Source organism: Ixodes scapularis, unplaced genomic scaffold (genome assembly GCF_016920785.2).
Source record: "Ixodes scapularis isolate PalLabHiFi unplaced genomic scaffold, ASM1692078v2 PGA_scaffold1__304_contigs__length_218370807, whole genome shotgun sequence".
Taxonomy (NCBI): domain Eukaryota; kingdom Metazoa; phylum Arthropoda; class Arachnida; order Ixodida; family Ixodidae; genus Ixodes; species Ixodes scapularis.
This window is the reverse complement of record NW_024609846.1, coordinates 144,399,765-144,420,341: the sequence shown is the minus strand read 5'-3', so window position 1 is coordinate 144,420,341 and position 20,577 is coordinate 144,399,765. Positions and strand designations below refer to the sequence as shown.

The window sequence follows — 20,577 nt, the reverse complement described above, 5'->3', positions numbered from 1 at the left end:
GAAAACAAAAGGTGTTGTTTTACTCAAGTAAAGATGAGCTGCTCTAAATCGGGACGCGCGAGAGCACGTAAAACAATAAATGTTCGTTGGTCGTCGCGACCAAGTAACTGAGCGACGCTGTCGGCCATGTTGATTTGAACGTACATAATGTCGCAAGATTTCATCGTAACCTGCGCAAAACTTCCTATAATTTTGTTTCGTGAATACGAATCTTCTTACGTTTTGTCGTACGCACATTTTTGGCGTAAGATCGTTTCGTGAATCTGGATTCAGCTGTTTTCGTGTGTCTATATGAGGACGGAATGTCTTATTCCTTTTTGTGACTGTAGCGCGGTATTCTTCAAGCTTGCGTGACTTCCACATACACGATCATGAGTTGTGAATTTTGTGCCCCGAGTACTGCCACTCTCGCATTGTTCAAGATTTTTTTATACTTTCGACCTCTTCCCTCTTTGATACATTTCAGAAACAAAATAAGACCTAATTAAAAATATATATATATATTTTGAAATCGGAGTTGTGTTGTTATGTTGCAGATCGTATCTCTTGGTATAAATTCCTATAAATAATTATTCTGCGGTAAATTAAAATAGCGGTGGCACAGAAGTATAGCCTCAATGTAACAACGCCGCAGTCAACAGACTCAACACCTAATGGAAGAAATAAAATGGGTAATCGACTTTCTCTCTGGCCGCAATTAAGCGCCACGAAAGCACCGCGCAGTGATTCTATAAGAAATTATTAGGAGTTTTACCCATGTAGCACATAATTCTTTTCTATTTGGAACCAACGTATATGTTATCCCTTAGTTCGCCAAGTGATTGAAAAATAACAAGACGCACCCGTTCTCTCGATACACCTGTACAGTTCTCACCTCGTTGCCATGCATGTTGGCCACGTATTTGACGTTGGGCTTGAGCAGAGTCTCTTCGTTCGGGTCTCTGCTAATGAGGAGAACCCACAGGTCCCGGTCTGGAGAGATTTAACCGAGTGAGCAAAGGCGGAAACTATTTAAGTGAATGGCGCAATCAGGATTCAAAAGATAACTTCAAATTGTTTTACATAATCTTATAAAAAATATTTGTTATAATGTGTAGGCAAAAATACTAAGCCTAAAAAGTGGTACAATGTCATAGGTATAAAATTATGTACAAAACAGAAGAAGAAACAAAAAATAGACATTCACAGTTAAAATTATGCACAAATTAGTGACTTTCTTGCTCGTTTAAAATTGGCAATGTCACAAAACAGTATCGATTACAGATTTATCTAGCTCGTTATAATCGAATTGCATTTTTGTAAGTTGGTATGTATGGTTCAAACTCCACAGACAAAAAGGGCTTTCAGAGCCTTTGGTCCCGGAAGAAACCACGAAAGCAAAGAGTACAGGCCCGCGTCCCCTCTCCCATTTTGAGTGTGCGCGGGCTCTCCTCCTCTCCCCGGAAATGGGGGAGGAGGAGAGCCTGCGTACGCTCGAAATGGGAGAGGGGACGCGGGCCTGTACCTTCCACTGCATTGCCAAGAAAAGTTGTCGCGGAGTATAGTCAAATAGACAGAACGAATTGTTTGAGTCAAAACCACCTACAGTCGGCGACAGCTGAAAGGAGGAAAGCAACACAATTCTAGCGCGTATTTTCTTCTCTAAATGTCAAGCACGTTCTGTCGAAAGAAAAAAGGCACCGATTTCTTTTTCATCAAGACACCGAAACATTATTTAAACCAAATGAAGTGATTACCACATTGCACCCAGTGCATTGTTCCCGAATATCGTTACGTCAAAGTAACGCGTTGACGCCACCAAGTGACGAAGCTCACAGCCACGCCGGCCTCGTCGTAGCCTTGCCTCTGCAGTTAAACATGACGTCACGAACGCTCTGGAGGCACCGGACCTCCCAAGACGCATCGCGCTCTCCGACGGCTGCTCTTCGAGCGCTTGCTGGAATCGGCCGTTTGGAACAAAAAACACATAGCCATCCGTTCAATATAGGAACGTGCGATTGTCATTAGCGGATTTGTTGTTCGTGTTTAATGTATTTTTAAACGTAAGAAGTGCATTTCAGTTTTCATTTGATTGTCTTAAGAAAGGCCTTACGTGGCGGATCTCAATAGTCTTATAGTCGATACCCAGCCATTGGGAGCGCAACATTAGCCGATAAGGCCGCCAAAAACAAATCACAAAGCAAGAAGCGTAAACGTATCTTTAGTGCGGAATTTTATAATTCACGGGCTGAGGGTAGAGACTACGTGAGCGCTCGGCTGCCACTCGCATTTCAATCAGTCAGAACACGAGACCCTGTCGAACACTGTCATCGCCGTTAGCCGGCGTAAATGGTAGTTGAAATTATGAGACACCCAATTACGCTCTCGTCGGAAGTGCGGTATCGGAGGCACACGAACGATTGCACCGAAATGTATTGGCCCCCCAAAAAGTGTTCTGCCTGCTTTCCTAAGGTGCATAGTATAATGGGGCAATTGTTGCGTGGAAGATTAACGCGTGACTTACTTTGGACGGACTTTCCGATGCTGTACAGCCTGGTGAGGTTCGGGTAGTTGGCGCTCATGTTGCGCAGGAAAGCGGTCATCTCCTCGTGGTTGTAGTACACCTCTCGCTTCTCGTCTCCCGCGCTCTGCCCCCGCACGTGCTTCACGGTGCTCAGGCAGAGGAGGACGAGCATCAACACCGACGCGCACCAGTTGAAGCGAGGCATGCTGACGGAACCTGCGAAAGCGAGGCATTCCGGACTCAGGCAGGCAAATGACAATATCATGTTAGTATTTTGAGCCTGAGGGCTCTATTTTTCGCTATAAACGGCCCACTCTGGTAACCACTTGGAGAGCAGCCAGTGGAGGCCACGTCACATCCGGCGTATTCGTGACTTTATTTTTCTCGGAATGTTCAAAGCTGCGGCGAGGCTGACGTTGTCAGGATACTCAGCCGTTCCAGCCACCGAAGCAGTCGAAGCACGCCAGGGATACGGCCACCCGAACTAACCGCAAAGCCGCTTTTGTGTGAATTTTGAGTGACGGGTTAATCTTCTATAATTTTGTAGAGGGAGAATAGCAACGTCTCGGAAACACAAAAAGAGCTCCTTTGAGTGGGGAGTGACTCCCTCCCTTCTTCTCTTGCGCTGGCCGTAGAGCTGTCGGGATGACGTCAGGTTGCGAGATGACGTCAGGTATGTTAGTGGATTCGGGAATACAATTCTGCGCGTCACGTTCACACACTCTCGTTGGTGAATCCCGAGGGGATAATTCTTCGTTTGATGAGTTAATTGCGTTATGGGATTCGGCGGTGCAGCTCTTCACGTCCCGTTCACACACTCTCGCCAAAGGAGATTCATCGTTGTCCGTAGCCTGCCTGTTTTCCTTTTACCTCACTGAGCATTCTCCGTTTTCTATCTTCAAACTGTTTTAAAGCCACGGTTTCATGCTGTGGTAACTCATGATCGCAGAGCAAATTACGTTCGGCTTGTTTGACCGTGGCTGAAGTTGTTCCGCAATGTCCAATACATATCCTCACCAACTCTAGAGACCCGTTAGTGAGAACCGTATTGGTACCTTTCCAGTTCGCTCTGAGACAGCGCCGTCATGGTAGGTTTTAAGTTAATTTCTAAGCCTTGTTATTAACGGCCAATGGAAGCCTTTAATGATGGGCGATTATCGTCGTCAAAGGGCTGACATCTCGAGACCTCGACTTCCCTCCGGCAGCAATGTTCAAATATCGTCATCAAAAGGGCTGACATCACGACACCTAGACTTTCCTCAAGCAGCAAAGCTGGGCTCGGCGGCTCCAACAGCGTCTTCAAATTGTTGGGGAACCGGTGGCCGAGTGGGCAAACGCGTCTCAGCTTGGAGCGTGGAGCGGAAGCTTGCGCTGGAAACCTCCTGGGCTCGATCCCCACCGCCCCCGCCCGTTTCGATCTGGATGAGTTTCGTACCGGCACGCGTCTTTACTGCGTGATGCACGTAAACAACCCCAGGTTAGCAGTTGTACTGCACTGCTTAAAATTCTCATCTACAGCTATGCGACCGGTCACCCGTTGAGGCGTACCAACATCAAGGCTGTATAAACATACGAAGCAAGCCAATTCTTTCCAAATTGTTCTCTCTGACTTCTTGATGCTGTAAATACATTATTAAACAGTGTACATACATATCGGGAAACCCCTGCTCCTTCGAGTTTCCTGTTCCCGTCGCGCCCGGAGATGGTCCGACAGTCGGCTTTGCTACCGGGACGACGACCCACTCGTTACAGCCCTAACGGGTGATGCGCGCGCCAAGGTAATTTTTAAGGTAAGCGGTATAAAAATTATGGTGGCGACGTCGAAGCTCCCTGGTGCTTTCTAGACGTGTGTTCTTTCTTTCGTTTCTGGCAGAAGTTCGCCCATTAAATCTTTAGTTCAGTTCGTTTATTTATTCCTCATCGTCTGCCATTCATAACAATAAGCAACGAATTATAATAGAGTGTTAAAAACTGCGTATTAAAATATATAAATTTTATTCTTATTAATCCAAACCCCCAATAAACGCCACAATAAAAAAATAACCTTTTAGCCATGATAGTCTTTACAAAAAGGTGTAGTTTTGTTTTTCTTTTAGCATGTGAAAAAGATCTGACATTGTTATCGATATAGACATAAACACTGGATGTATATTTCATTTCATTTCATTTCATTTATTAGCCGTTTTGAAATGGGGTGGCAGGAACAAAAGGTACTTAATAGTACGTGACCAAAGTCCCGTTTGAGCAACGTGTGGTGCATAGGACGATAAGGTTCTATGCACCACACGTTGCTCAAAAACACACACTTCTGTTGTCTGACTCGAATTTTGTTTTGGGGGTTTTGCTGTAAGGACAGCGCTTCTTAATTTATACGTTTTGCGAACATAATCTAAACTCCTCACCCGTGGCGATGTTTTGCTTAAATTGGATTGATTATGTTATTTTTTGTTTAATAATGGTAAATCAATTAATGATTTAAATGCCCAAAACCAATGAGAGGATCTTCAGTCCATTACATTTCATGACCATTATCTGAACGAAAGAAAAAAAGTCAAAACACAAAAATATCAGTGCTGATGAGTGAGTGAATAAACTTTATTGTAGCGACGTGTGGTTAACCCTTGGTCCCGTATGGGACCAAGGGTTAACCCGTATGGGGCCCCTAGTCCGGGGCCCCATACGTGGTGGCGACCGCCTAGGCGCGGTCCGCCAGCGATTGCTGGCCAGTGGCCGTGTCATCGGTCAGCCGCTCCTCCCAGGAGGTGGAGGTGCGATTGGAATTGGGTAAGATGGCGGGAATAAGCTGGCACTGCCAGACCATGTGAATAAGGTTCGGACGGTCGCCGCAGTGCGGGCACTGAGGCGGGCTGAGAGACGGGTAGAGGTAAGAGTAGAGGATGGGGGTCGGGAAAGAGTTAGTTTGCAGTTGTCGCCACAGGACGGCGTCTCTGCGAGTAAGGGAAGGGTGAGGAGGAGGATAATGTTGCCGAGCGAGGCGTAGCTCCGCAAGGTGAGTGCTGTAGGAGTAAGGGACTGGTTGGATGCTTACAAAGTCTTCCCCAAGCGCCCGGTGTGAGAGGTTTCGGGAGAGCGCATGAGCGCGCTCATTACTGGAGACGACTGCGTGTCCAGGCGCCCAGACCAGCTGGAAAGTGTGGGAGGTGGAGGACAGGAACGGGTCGAGTAAAGATGCAGTGGAAAGATGTAGGGTGTTATATAGGAAGTGCTGACAGACTGCCAGGCCGTCTGCGAATCAGTGAGAATGTTAATGGGGATGGAGGAGGAGAGACATGAGGTAGAAAGGATTGCCCTGGCGACCGCTGGTTCTTCCAGGATGGACACGGGGGTAAGACTACGCTCAGTAGCCGCGTGGACTGTTCTGAAATCAGGGTCCACGACGGCCGTAATACCCCCGCGCACACCCTGTGAGCTGGCGTCCGTGAAGAGGGCACGAACGGTATCGCAGCCCACCGGATACTCGCGTCCAAGGTAGCCCGAGCGATGGTCGCGCCGAGCCGAGTGTTGGGTAGGGTTCATATAACGGGGGATGGGAGCCACAGTGAGTCTGACACGCGCAGCGGGGGAGAGACCCTCAGCTGCCAGGGAAGCGGGACAGGTTGGAAAACCAGGGGTGGCAAGGAGTGCCCGCCGCTGAGCCCTGGAGCGCAAACGCGTCAACTGGGCAGCCCGATGAGCTTTAATGAGCTCCTCCAGAGGCAAACCTCTGGAAACAGAAGCCTCTCGAGGCAAACGGTGGCTGTGCGAACGGGGAGGCCGAGCGCAAGTTTCTGCGCCTTCCGCAGCAATACAGACATACGAGTGTGTTCGGTGTGGGTGAGATTGTGGTAAGGAAGGTGGTAGGTAAAGCGAGTGTGTATCAAGGCCTGGACAAGGCGTAGGGCGTCCGCCTCTTTAGGGCCATGTCGACGATTTGAGACGCGGCAAACCATGTGCATCATTTGGTTGCACTGCTCGGTGAGTTGATGAAGGGTTTGAGTTGCTTTAGCGTAGGGTTATAACACAAAGCCAAGCACCCGTATGGCCAATTTACGCGGGATGGGTTTGTCGTCTAATGTGATGGTAATGGGGACGTTGGTTTGTCCGCGAACGTGTTTGGTCAGACTAGTAATTCTGACTTCGTGGGGGAACAGGTGAGGCCTCCACGCCGGGCTAGTGCTCGATGGTATCAGCAGCTTCTTGTAACTGAGTCTCTATGTGTGCGAGGGAGCCTCTCGTTACCCAGACAGTAATGCCATCTGCGTAAATTGCATATCTGACATTCGATATCTAATCCAGAAGGGGAGGAAGACCTCCCATGGCAAAGTTAAACAGGAGCCGAGAAAGTACAGAGCCTTGCGGTGTGCCACGGTTTGCCACTGGCGCGGAAGGAGAGCGAAGGTGACCATGGACGAGGCTGGCAGGTCGGTCACAGAGGAAATCGCGTACGTAATTGTACACTTTCACTCCGCAGCCAGTGGCTGCCAACTGTTCAAGGACCAGGTCGTGTGAGAGGTTGTCAAAAGCCCGTTTAAAGTTTGCGGCAAGAACGGCGCGATATTGGGCAGTGCTCGGCGAGTCTAAAACATCATGTTGGAGACGAAGCAGTGCGTCCGGGGTAGAAATGCCACTAAGGTAGCCATAAAGGGTGTCAGGAAGAGCGGATTTGTCCGCAAGGAATTTGTGGAGGCGAAGCTGTAAAACCTTCTCAAGCAGTTTACCCAGACACGAGGTAAGTGAAATCGGGCGCAAGTTCTCCAAGGAGAGGGGTTTGCCAGGCTCGGGTATCAGAACCACTGTTGCTTCCTTCCACTGCTTGGGAAGGGTACCCGACTCCCACACCTCGTTCAAGTAGGTTGTAAGCTGCGTAGTTTGCGAATCAGAGAGGTTGTAGAGAAGGGAGTAGCGGATCTGGTGAGGACCAGGGGATGTGTGACGGCGTATGTCGGTGAGTGCAGCGCAAATCTTAATGGCTGCGATCAGCGCGTTAAGATAAGAGAGCGTGTTGGGGGTACCCACGAAGTCCACGTAACGTGGAGCGTCAGGAGGGGGAAGGTAACGTTGTAGCTGTGTGAGGCATTGGCTGTCTGTTAGGTTAGTGGCGCGGAGAAGTTTATGAATGCCATTGGCCTTGTCCGATTTGGCTTGACCAGGCTGTATGATATCAGGGAGTAGGGACCATGTTCGTGCGGTACCGAGAGTGTCATTGAGCTTGTCACATAGCGCGTGCCAGTTTTCACCAGTAAGGTTGGCAGCATAGACTGCAGCATCAACAATAAGCTGGGCAATGCGTAGTTTTAGCTTCTTGTTGTGGCGTTGACGTCGCCACCGTTTGGTTTGGCTTCGACGTGCTTCCGATAGATGGAGTAGGTGGGAGTCTATACCCGGTGCATCTGGAGTGGTAGTAAGGGTGCGCGTGTGTTGGTCTAGCCGGGTTTGCAGTGTCTGCACACAATCGGTAAGTGTGTCGGAGGAGGTACAAGAGGAGGACGATGCGCGAAAGGCAGGCCAGTCTGTGATACGGATGTGGCGTGCTTCCCCTGTGAAGTCTTTACTGTGGATACAAATTTCAAGAATCGAATGGTCACTGCCGAGCTGTTCCTCAAGGTTCTGTCAGGTGCAGGGTTTAGTGCCACGGTACATGGTAAGATCTGGGCACACGTCTTGTGGAACGCTGGTGTCAATAAAGGGGGGGGGGGGGGGGGGGTGTCGATGAATCAGTAAGTAAAGTGAGATTGTGTTGTTGAATCAGAGCGTGGAGCTCTGATTCAACTCTGATTATATAAAGAAATAAAGTTTCCGCGAGCAATTTCTTCAGCTCAGTAATTACGTTGTGAGACACATCTCGAGTTAGGAGAGGAACTGAAATTAACAGGTATATCAAGAAATTAAAACCAAAATAGAAGTGCGTTTCTGTTTCGTTCCTGAATTAAAACGTGCCTCCTAGCATCATTATTACGCTAAACACCATTTTGTTCTCCAGAATAAAGAGGTGAGCTGCGCGCATAACACCCAAGCTTCCTCTTAAAAACGTGAACAATTTGTGTCACTCAGTGAATTCAGCACATTAGAGATGCTCAGCAACAGGTACATCCCAGCACGCATCTCCGACCTTCACTATAACAACCATTTTGGAATTCGAGTGGCGCCACCTATGGACAGTTAGAGTTGTGAATAATATACCATTCTTAATAAACAAATGTTTTACAAACAATATAACATACGCACAATAAGTAAAACGACCTCCGTTTGCATTTTTAATGTAAAAGAGCGTATCAGCTTCATGAACTGTTTTTATAGAGTACGTTCTTTGTGGCTGTGAATTCTTCGAGATGTGTATATTTTGTCACGTATTTATTTCCATATCTTGTAATTTTCAATATTACAAAGTTGGAGTCCGTGACATGTTGAGTTTTGTAACACAACAAAAGTGTTTTTTTCTTTCTTTAGGCCGAAAGCATGCCGGTACTTCGTTTTGTATTGTTTAATAGTAATAACGTATTACCCATTGCAACAGTGTCTCGCCCACAAGCACACACTTTCCTCTACGGGCCAGGATAAATCATATACTAGTTCATTATGCAGTAAACTAATGTATGTATGTATGTATGCATGTATGCATGCATGCATGCATGCATGTATGTATATATGTATGTATGTATGCATGTATGTAACATATGTATGTAACGTATGTATTGGATTTGGATTTGCAGCCAAGCTTTGCCAGTGCACTAAACGTGTCGCGAATCTTTCACAGGAGCATCACCCACCCTTGAGCGAGCATCGTCTGTTGCCGGCTGAGCAACGTTTTTGTTTGCCACGTGCCACCACGATCCTAAGGGACGTCATCAGAGCTTGGAACAACAATCTCTATCTTCATCTCGTCAGCCGAAGCCACGTCACCACCTCGTCACCTCGTCAGAAGGCAACAAAAGGGATCGGCAGGACTGCCGCCTCGGGATTTGCAGTCAAGCTTTGCCAGTGCACTAAACGTGTCGCGAATCTTTCACAGGTGTGTACACTTGAGTAATTCCTTAGTCCTTGCCGTATTTTTTTTTAGTTACTTTGGCTGGAAATCCCATCCGAGTGTATAAATGGGTGGTGATATTGTGACGTACCGAATACGAGTCGGAAGGTTCTCGCCCTGCTCGAAAAGAAAGACTCTCCATTTATCACCAAAACAGTTCAACATTTCTGGTTTGGGAGCATTTAGTCATTTCAAACTTCTCGCTGTCCTGACTGTACGTTTTTTACTACTTTCTTCAGCAGGTGACGTTGAGCTAAACCCAGGTCCCACTAACGCTGAGAAAATAGATAAACTGCAAGAATCCATTGATAGTCTGATAGCAAGTAGCAATCAAAACCAGAGGGAAAACGTATCCAAATTAAACAAAACCAATAAAGGTATTGCAGACGTGAGCTCTCGTGTGTCCAGCGCGGAAGTCAGAGTTGCAGAAATCGGCCAAATAAAGGGAAACCTGGTTAACGTCACCGAAACACTTGGTATTGTGGAGCGGGAATCTGCGAGTGCGCATGAACAACTTTCTGGGCTAAGGAACTCTCTGGATGACATGAATGGGCAGATGCGCAGAAACAATCTAATCTTTGGCGGTTTGCCGGAACGTGAAAACGAAACCTGGAGTGACACAAAAAAAAGTGGTGTCCACCTTTATCAAAAAAAAAAAAAAAAAAATGACGCCTAACGTTGGCGAAATAAAAGGAGCCCATCGACTGGGGCCAAAGCGTCTAGGTTCAAACCGTCTAATAATCGTCCGCTTTCTCAGCTTCAAAGCCAAAGATAACGTTCTCCGAAACGCTCTCAAATTAAAAAACGTATCGCCGAGGGTATGGGTTTCGGAGGATGTTTTGCCGAGAGTAAGTTTCGAAAGAAATAAATTGCTGGATTTTGCCGCCCGTTTTAGGGATGAACATATTAGGTACAAACTTTCGTTCGATAAACTGCATGTTGGTAATGAAACGTATGTGTATAACTATGCTACCGAAACTGTCACACCTGTTCAAAGACCACCTGAAGTTGTCCATGCAAACGTCTGACGAAACCGGAATGTACGTCAACGTTCTGTTAATCCAACATTGTCCTTTTTTGTTTTGAATTTCCGTAGTTTAGTAGTTTACTTTCAAAGCAAGATGAATTTGAGTACATTACCGCCTCTCGCAAACCTGACATGATTATTGGAACTGAAACTTGGTTGACGTCAAGCGTAGACAACAAAGAGTTAACAGTGAACAAATCATACAACATATACCGTAAAGACCGCCCAAATGCAAGGGGCGGTGGTATACTCATTGCAGTTGAAGCTAATTTAAAATGTACGTTAATAACTTATGACACGCTTCTTGAAACGTTGTGGATACGTTTGCAGCTGGGCTTTTGTAAAATTTTAATCGGCGCAAGTTATCGTCCGCCGAACACAAACCCCAGCGAATTTCATGATGCCATGTATAGTTGTCTGGGGCACATAACGGAAGCTAACCCAAACGACGACATAATATTAGCAGGCGACTTCAATTTTCCTGGTGTAGACTGGGCGACGCTTAGTCCCTCATTTCAGTGTGCAAATCCGGGTCACTGCAATGATTTTCTTGCCTTGGCTAACTGTTTCGGGCTGCACCAACTGGTTACCACCCCTATCCGAGGGAATGCGGTCTTAGACCTATTTTTTGTTAACAAACCTGATTAAGTAAGCACAATAAATGTCCTAGATTTCATCAGTGATCATGCGATTATTCACGTTGAAACTACCTTTACCTCCGAAAACCGAGCAAACTATCGCAAGACAATATTTAGCTACGCTCGGGCAAATATGGAAGTTATGAATATCTCGCTAAACGTATTTTCAGAAGAATTTTTGCCTCATTATCATGATCGCTCCGTTGAAGAAAATAGGACCCTATTCAAACGCGAAATTTGGAATTTGGTGTAAACAAACATTTCTAAAATTAATATCGCATCCAACCATCTCTCACCCTGGTTCACAAATTCCCTCAAATGTATGTTGAACAAAAAGAAGAGGTTGTTTCAAAAAGCAAAAAGAACTAACAGAGACGATGATTGGCTCGCACATAGTCTTTCGTCAAAAAATATAAAGAAGGAAATTATAAAAGCAAAAAAGGAGTTTTTCGGAGTCAAACTGACACATATGTTAAGAAACGATCCTCGTAAGTTCTGGAAAGTATTAAATCCTAGTGAAACTCGAAGTAATTTGTTGTTCACAAACCAAGAGGGTGACTGCCTGTCCGATAGCGACGCGGGTCACATGCTGAATAGCTTTTTCTCGACGATATTCACTCAAGAATTATTCCCGCTTCCTTCGCCACCGGAGTCTCAATTTGCACCCATGTCTCCCATTTTATTCAGAAGTAACGGTATTGCTAAACTTATTGATAAACTACCGTCTCACTGCGCCGCCGGCGATGAAGCCATATCTTCAAAGATACTAAAAATGTTAAACCACTCGGCCTCTGTTCTTTTATCTTTGCCATTTCAGCAAAGTCTCGATACTGGCACTGTTCCAACTGACTGGGGTTTCCCTATCGTCAAACCAATCTTCAAATCTGGCATAAAGTCTGACCCTTCCAATTATCGGCCTATCTCCTTCACTGGCGTTTCGTGCAAGGTTATGGAACACGTCATTTTTACAGCTATTATGTCCAACCTTCACCCCAATGACTTTCTTTTTTCGAATCAGCACGGCTTTAGACAATACCACTCATGCAACACTCAACTATTTGAGTTCATCACAGATTTGCTCTTTAACACTCATGCTGGCACCCAGACTGATGTTATCTTCATCGACTTTGAAAAGGCATTTGATACAGTTCCCCATTGTCGCCTACTTTTAAAGTTGTCCCATCTTCAAATAGACCGATCTATCGTGGAATGGATTGCAGCGTTTTTGCGCGGTGGAACCCAATCAGTAAAGTTAAACGATACCCTTTCCTCAAAACTTCCCGTGACATCAGGCGTTCCTCAAGGTAGCGTAATTGGTGCCCTCTTGTTTTTAATTTATATCAATGATCTTCCATCCACCTTATCATCAACAATCAGGTTGTTTGCAGACGATTGTGTTTTATATCGAAAAATAACTAGTACAAATGACAGTTGTGCTCTGCAAATTGACCTTGACAAAATTAGTAATTGGTGCTTAAAATAGCAGCTTAACATTAACATCAGGAAATGCCGGCTAATGAGAGTTACCAATAAAACTAATGTGATATTAACCCAGTACAGCCCCCTCTCTCTCGAACTAGAAATTGCCATGTCGTATAAATATCTAGGTGTCCATTTCACATCCAGCTTAACTTGGAACGAGCACATTAATCACATCATATTAAGCGCATCTAGAAAACTCGGTTTTCTAAGGCGTACGCTGTACCAGGCACCCCAAGAAACACGCCTGCTTGCCTATAAAACTATAACTTTACCAAAACTAGAATATGCAAATATAATCTGGAGCCGCACCAAAATTACCTTGTTAAAAATCTTGAGGCCTTGCAAAGTAAAGCCGCCCGTTTTATTTCTGGAAATTACTCTTATCAAACCAGTGCCACGAGTTTAAAACAAAATGTGGGTCTGTCGTGTTTGGAGATAAGAAGGAAAATCTCACGCTTGTGCTTTTTTCATAGAATTTATTACAGTGACTCTACTTTCAGACACAATTTCTGTAGGCCTGCAACCCATACTTCGGCCCGATGTGATAACACCCAGAAAGTGGAACCTTTTGCATCACGCACTAATCTATTCTTCTCATCTCCGTTAGTTTTGTGCATTTCAGATTGGAACGCACTCCCAGACTTTGTGGCAATTGAACCTGACGAGTTGTTGTTTAGAAAAAAAATGTAGGGAATTATTGGTGAATTAGGTTTCCAAGATGATAATCTGTTTTCGGTTTGAATGCTCTTGGCATTGTGTACATTACTTGAGCCAATCAAGGGTCCCTCTGATGTTGTTCTTTCTTTTTTGATTGTTTTTGAACACCAAGTTTTATATGTATTATGCTTTTGTATGATTTTTTTCCCCCGAATCCTCGGGTTAGATAGTTTTTGTACCCAAAGTTTTATATGTATTGTGCTTTGTATGATTTTTTCCCAAATCCTTGCTCATGTAATACGTCCGAAAGGATGTCTTTGAGCAACAATAAATGAAATGAAATGTAACGTATGTATGTAACGTATGTAACGTATGTATGTAACATATGTATGTAACGTATGTATGTAAAGTATGTATGTAACGCATGCAACGTGTGTATGTATGTATGTATGTACGTAACGTATATAATGTATGATTTGTTGCTGTTGCCTATGTAATAGGGAATCCAGACTTAGTCAAGGTATTTGTAACAGCTTTTTGTCTGGATTTCCCTCCAGAGGTTTCAGAAAATAAAGCTTGATTGATTTACTGGTTATTTCTTGCAATGCCATTCGAAAGGCCATATGCTCGAGCAGCACGTCGTTTCAATACACCGGCGAGCGCATGCTCTTCCTTATCTCCTACGGGGAGGCAAGGCTGTGGTTGCGCGCTTTGTCCACTAGTGGCAGCACCCCTGGTGCGGAGATGGGCGCGATGGGAAACCGAAACCTAGACACGCCTCCAATTTTTTTTTTCTAACGCCGTGAAAGGTTGCGCGTGTTTTAGTTATCTCTACAAAGCACTAATTTGGTGGTTTTCGATGACGTACACAAGATTTCTAATGAAACCATGGCTTGAAATTTACAAATTAAAAAGGTAGTTACTTAAAATTAATGACGAAACTAATTATACAAAACAATATATTTTGCTAAACATACCATTTGGGAGATAACATTACGGCATCAACATTTTTAAGTGAGATATGTAATTTTCACGGTAACGATTTGGTCCGCGTTTCGTGAAACAGCCTGTTTGCCTAGAGTCCAAGACGTATCTCTCTATTTTTTTCTAATTTCTAAATCTGTTTTTTTTTTGTGGGGTTCTTATCACACTTTCATTTTTTCTTACCAGTCGTCTGTCTGCGTTATGAACTACAGGCTTCACACTTATTGTTGTCTGCCTACAATTTTTAAATACCCTAGTTTTTTTAGGAAAACAAAAGATGTTGACGTGGTTTTTATCTTTTAAATTATTTTCAGTCGTTACGCGTAGATATTTATAATCATTCACTTTTCAACAATGACAAAGTCTGTTGACGCTGTGCACATAAACTAACACATTCTTGTGTTTTTATTTGTTATCTTAGGTATTACGGTTTCGGTCGTGGTGCCCCATTCACGGCACCACGATTCAGTTCGATATATGTACCTTATATCATATCGTGATCACATGTATGTTAAGGGAATTCTAATGGCGAAAAGCGTTCGACCAGGTTGCCCGCATGTCAAACCATTTTTGACCATCTCCACTGCGAAACGGAGAAGTGTGCTTCGCGAGCACCGCACCGCCGCTTATAAAAGGCCGTCGCAGAAGGTGCGCAGGAGAGTCGTATGTAAGTTGCGGTGGAAGATGATGACAGTTAATAAATGACAACGTGTCGTTGAATTAGTGCTTCGGGTCATCCTCTTGGCAGGCATCAAGAAATAGTTGGACTGTAATATAATCTTTGATGGCGAAGGGTATGTGCCTCCTATATAAGTTATAAAGAAGTCGGTACCCGAAACATAACCTCGTGGAACACCCCATAATACCGGCGTTGGAACAGCGCTATACATGTCAGACAATCGCTTTTTTATTCAATTAAACAATTCTGAAGTAACTCATCTGAAGTTTCTGAATTAGACTACTATAAGGAATTCTATCAAAAGCACCTAACATATATCGAGAAATATTGCTTCAGTTTGTCTCATAGGTATTAATGCAATCGGAAAAATTATGAATACACTTACTTAAATGCGAGACTCTTGAAGCGCTTTGTTTAAACCATGTTTGTTCTTGTAAGGAAGGTTAATATTTTTCAAATAATTACATGCCGATTTTGATACCATGCACTCCATTATTTTAAACCTCTTGCATAGAGTAAGAACAACTTTAGCGCATCGGAAGTCGTAAGAAAGTGCGATTGAAATGTTGGACAAAGAAGCTTTGAAGATTAGCCTCAAATATTTAAAAAAACTCCCTCAACGTACACCTTAAAAACAGAAATTGTAATAATGTTGGGTTTTCCAGACTATTGCACGTTGATGTGCAACAATAGAACAGAAATGCCATTCTTCGAAATAAAAATCATTGAACTTCTTACGTTTCTTACACGCCTTCCACTGCGTTCAATAGCCTTGGCTGTATGGACCAAGCCACTAGCTTAGAATCGCCAACTTTCTGTGATGCATGCTTTGCATTGTACGAGATTTGTTTTCGTGGATATATATAGGATGGGTCGATAAATAAACCAGTTAGCTGGGTTTGAAACGTCCCTTTTTGTGTCTGTTTCTTCTACTAAAAAGTTTCCAATTTACTCCACCACAGTCTCAGGGGTTATTTGACATGATTTGTTTTCTTTTTTTTTTACTATTCCGATAAACTGGTAAGGAAATTATGACTGATGAACAATGTCTTAATTTGCAGAAGATTTAGATACCTGCTATAGCTACTTTTCCACGTAATCACACCGCAGATGTACGAGGGACGTTTATTGTCATAAACGTATAGAGATTCAACTTTGAAACTCGGGTAGAAGTTTGGTCTTTCTCTAAATGTTCGCCACCCAATGTCACACACTTTTTTTTTAGCAATAGACAACCTGCGGTGGGCCACTGTTATAGAGCTCCTCTTTATGAATGTTCAGGAATGACTCCACTTCAGTAATCATTTGGTCGTCGTCCCCCTTGCAATGCTTTCAGGCTTGTTTGGCTAGACTGGAAGCGTCCGCGCCATTTAACCAGAGTGTCGAAAACTGGGGCATTGTTCCCATGCGCTGCCACGAGCTCGGAATGAATCTCCTTAGCATTGCTTCCTTTCAAATGGAGAAAACGGATCGCGTGCTTCGACTTTCCCGAAGTGCGGTGTCATTTGGTTTTCGGAGCCCTAGCGGAGTTCGCGCTACTATAACTCGCAATGTTTATACTGTGGCGAAACTAGAAGGGCGCGAGCTCGTGTTAATGCCTCTTTTGTTCTTTTTCCTAAATTTTTGGTGCCGATAATCTGAAGTTTATGGACATCTCTTTTAGACGCCTGCGATGACGTGGCACATGCTTTCAGGTGCCTTTCTCAAGAAAGGCTGCCGCCCGGGCTCTCAGTCATTCTGTCACGTGGTCAACGAGACCACCAGTCGTTACAGACGTTTTTGCCTGATCCCCATGACCATGGAAGTTTTTTGTTTCTTTTCTTCCAGAAGCTTTATGCGGTTTGATCCATACACATTACACGTCTGCGGCGACGAACGGTTTTGATGCCCTTCTTATTAGGAGGGCATAAAAAGCTTGTGCCACGTCATCATAAGCGCTGGTATCTACGGGGTGATAATGCGGAGTAGGAGCTGGAGTATATGTAACTAAACGTTGAACTACCTTAAAACATTTCTCGTCCGTCTCATTTTTTTTACCCAGTTCATCACAGTTCGGAAAACCAATAGCCCTCGTAGCTAATAAACACTTCGGAAGCTGGCTGTCAAGGTGACCTTACCTGTCGGCAGAGGCAGCAAACTCGAACGAGAGTCGGGTGGCAGCGGGACTTAACACGAAGCTGATAATAACTGCCTTTTATATGCAGCTTGTTAGTCTTATCAGGTTTTCACCAAGTTCTGTCACGAGGTATCGAGAGCTCAATTACAGAAGAATCGATACGGCATTTCTTTGTCCCAACCAAGATTAGGGCTTTTAAAGGGTGTGGGGGTTCTTAAGGGGGAGGTCCCTCTATACTGATAATCGCCACCCGATCGGTATGCGCTCCGCCCGTCACCCAGGGAGTTACACACTGCAAGGAGAAGACAGCGAATGGGTTTACTGTACCTCTCGGTTGCTGGTCGTCGAGAGCCGGTAGTCCGGGCCCGTCGACCCTTGTTGTCGCCCGTCGATCAGAGCTCACAGTCGGGGTCCGTGTCCAGGCCTGCGGATCGCCTTTCCCACGCCAGCGCTGCGTAGGCTGGCTGTCCCGGGCTATCAATGCCCGAGTCTCGCTGCGGAACCACCCCGGGATCGTCATAGCCCAGGTCATATGACACGGGCTCGCCGTTTCCGCCGGTCTTGCTCCAGACCTCGCTGGTGGACCGCTCCGGGGTTCGTTACGGGCCAGGCCAGGCCTAGGCCAGGCAGCTTGGCTTCGACGTTCCTTGTCCAGCTACCAGCCTCGCTCAGCACGCAATGTATCGCGCCAGCTCGTGTCTTCTCCGCCGACCGCCTGTCACGTGCCCTCTGCCTCGTCTTTTACCCCCGGCTCCCACACTCTCCCTCCCTCAAGGCCCGGACTTCGGGGGACTTCATGAGCCTCAGGGAGCCGCTGGGTTTCATGGGCGGCCGCTGTTGCTGTTGCCGGAGTGGCCACGTTGCAGCGTCCGAAAGCGGCGTAGGTGGTGGTGGCTAGCGAAGCCGGCAGACAATGCCGACCTGTCTGTCACTCGCTGTCCCACTCACCGCGAGGCAGCAGGGGGCTTGCTCTAAGCTGGTCCGGCCGACGCAGACGGACTTGTCCCGTTCCGCTTAGAGGTCACAGCGGGCTTAGAACTGCCCGCCTGAACCGTTCGTCAGGCCGAACAACTATCAGCCACCCTGAGCACTTGGTAAAACGAATGGCCAGTTTTCCCTCCCGGTGGGCTTCCTGGGTTACGCCGTCTACGGCAGTCTTTCCAAGAAGCTATTCTGCGCAGAATAAAGTGTTAAAACAACACACAACGAACAAGTACTCTGCCGCAGACTGTGGCAGTGGCCATAACCTCCACCGCCTAATTGCTTGCCGACGGGTTCGTGTACCATGCGGCTAACTCAGCAAGTCTGCATTCCAGAGCTCGCTCCTGGGTGGCAAAGAACAGGCGATTTCTTGCGTCCTACCGCAACCTCATGTTATACGTCTTCTCCATCGCGACAACGGTAGTATCCGTTCAAGTCAGCGATGTGAACCGGGCAAGCCTCCTCGTTTGTATCTCGCCGAGTAAGCCTAGAAGTAAGACACGACGCTCGCGTCTTTATACCTCGGGTGCCCTTCTCATCTCGGAGCAAGCGATGCGGCAAGACCACTAGCTGCGTTGCTCAACGCGTGAGTTTCCTTCTGAACAGGTAACGATGGAGTAAACCTAGTCCACCCTTTGCGCAAGCGAAGGGATCCAAACCCTGTGGGCGGGACGGCCATATTCCATAGCCGCGCTCCAAAACGGCTACATATACCATGTGGTACACGATGTAATCGTCAGCGTCCCGTTCCGTCCACGTGTCTACGAGCTCTAGGGACTGCTCGGTCCTCGGAGGGGCGGCAGCTCAGCGAGCAAACCCGCTTAAACCGTTTACGCCTCAAGGCAAGCTGGACAACTACAAGCCACCTAAATGGCTACCGCCTCATCCCCGGCCAGGTCGTGACGCGACATAACTTATTAAAAGTCTTGCTGTGACTGCCACGACTGGCCAGAGTGAAGTCGAGAAATTATCCTATAAATCGCCTCTGCCCTTCATGGATTGTTGGAGTGACGCGAAACAACTAGCCGTCTTGTCCCAGCGGTTACAAATCATACTGCTCCTTAACTCGCCTGCCAGCGTTCCCGGTGTCAACTGCAATTTACGCCAGTTTACCCAACAACCGCTGACAATCTCGTCCGCCAGTGTTCCCGGTGTCGACTGCAATTCCCGCAATCTTTCCGACATCCACTGACAAAAATTCATCTGCACCCCGAGCCTCGACAAGCGCTTACTGGCTCACCGCATCACTCCAAGCCAAAATCCTAGATATTCAATACATCCTGGCTGTTTCCCCTCCTGCCAGTCGCTATCCTGCCTTCCAGCGAACCTGCCGTGCCTCTCCTCTGCCTCCGAAGACGACTTTCTTACATCTTAACCGCGCTCCTCGTGTTCCCCCCGGTTACGGCACCTTCTGCCAACCACTATTCTGGGGTACCCGAGAAAGCGCGTCCGCAACCTCGTCCTTAGAGACCTTTAAGTACTCGATTCGAGGAGACACCTGCTGAGCTCTGCTGTGAGACAAGTCACCAAAATTCCAACATGCTTTGTCTCAAAGGGCATCGTTAGCGTTACTGAACAACCCGCTCAACGAATCCGTGGGACTCTCTGGGGACGACTAGAAGCAGAGGCATACCGAATGGGCCCCACGTTGGATGCGCCATTTTAATGTGGGTTTCTTGACGGAGATCCCTCTACAAATCATCGCCGCCCGATCGGTATGCGCTCCGCCCGTCACCCAGGGAGTAATACACTGGAACGAGAAGACAGCGAATGGGTTTACTGTACCTCTCGGTTGCCGGTCGTCGAGAGCCGGTAGTCCGGGCCCGTCGACCCTCGTTGTCGCCCATCGATCAGAGCTCACAGTCGGGGTCCGTGTCCAGGCCTGCGGATCGCCTTTCCCACGCCAGCGCTGCGTAGGCTGGCTGACCCGGGCTATCAATGCCCGAGTCTCGCTGCGGAACCACTCCGGGATCGTCATAGCCCAGGTCATATGACCCGGGCTCGCCGTTTCCACCGGTCTTGCTCCAGACCTCGCTGGTGGACCGCTCCGGGGTTCGTTACGGGCCAGGCCAGGCCTAGGCCAGGCAGCTTGGCTTCGACGTTCCTTGTCCAGCTACCAGCCTCGCTCAGCACGTAATGTCCCGCGCCAGCTCGTGTCTTCTCCGCCGACCGCCTGTCACGTGCCCTCTGCCTCGTCTTTCACCCCCGGCTCCCACAAGGGTAACTGCAAAGAAAAAAAATTTTTTTTTTTTTGAACAGCCTAATTGGGACAAGCATGTCAAAAAATAATTTTTTTTTTGTTTTTTGACATGCTTTTTTTCGCGACAAAAAAAAAGTTTTACAGCAATATTTATTGCGTGAGACTGATTTTAGTTTGCGGCTATTTCGCCCGTTTTAAATCGCGCGCCACGAAGTTGGGGTTCCGTGACGTTGAATCCCAATCGGCAACTATACTTCTCATTGGCTAAGAGTTTGATTGACAGCTT

The 20,577-nt window shown here is 46.5% G+C and overlaps 1 protein-coding gene across 2 annotated transcripts in view; it reads right to left on the bottom strand.

The window, feature by feature from the left end:
* LOC120848763 (carboxypeptidase D) overlaps nucleotides 1-17,469 on the bottom strand; it is a 38,731-nt gene extending 21,262 nt beyond the window's left edge. Inside the window, exons 1-3 of one of the 2 annotated variants that reach the window (XM_040220785.1) lie at nucleotides 17,438-17,469; nucleotides 2,504-2,719; nucleotides 875-972 (exon numbers count right to left, since the gene is read on the bottom strand). In XM_040220785.1, the coding sequence (XP_040076719.1) occupies nucleotides 875-972; nucleotides 2,504-2,708 (303 nt within the window). In that variant the 5' untranslated portion in view covers nucleotides 2,709-2,719; nucleotides 17,438-17,469. Of the gene's footprint in view, nucleotides 1-874; nucleotides 973-2,503; nucleotides 2,720-17,111; nucleotides 17,147-17,437 lie in introns of those variants that run through there. The other variant, XM_040220784.1, reaches the window with a different exon arrangement.
* Nucleotides 17,470-20,577: the final 3,108 nt, after the last annotated feature.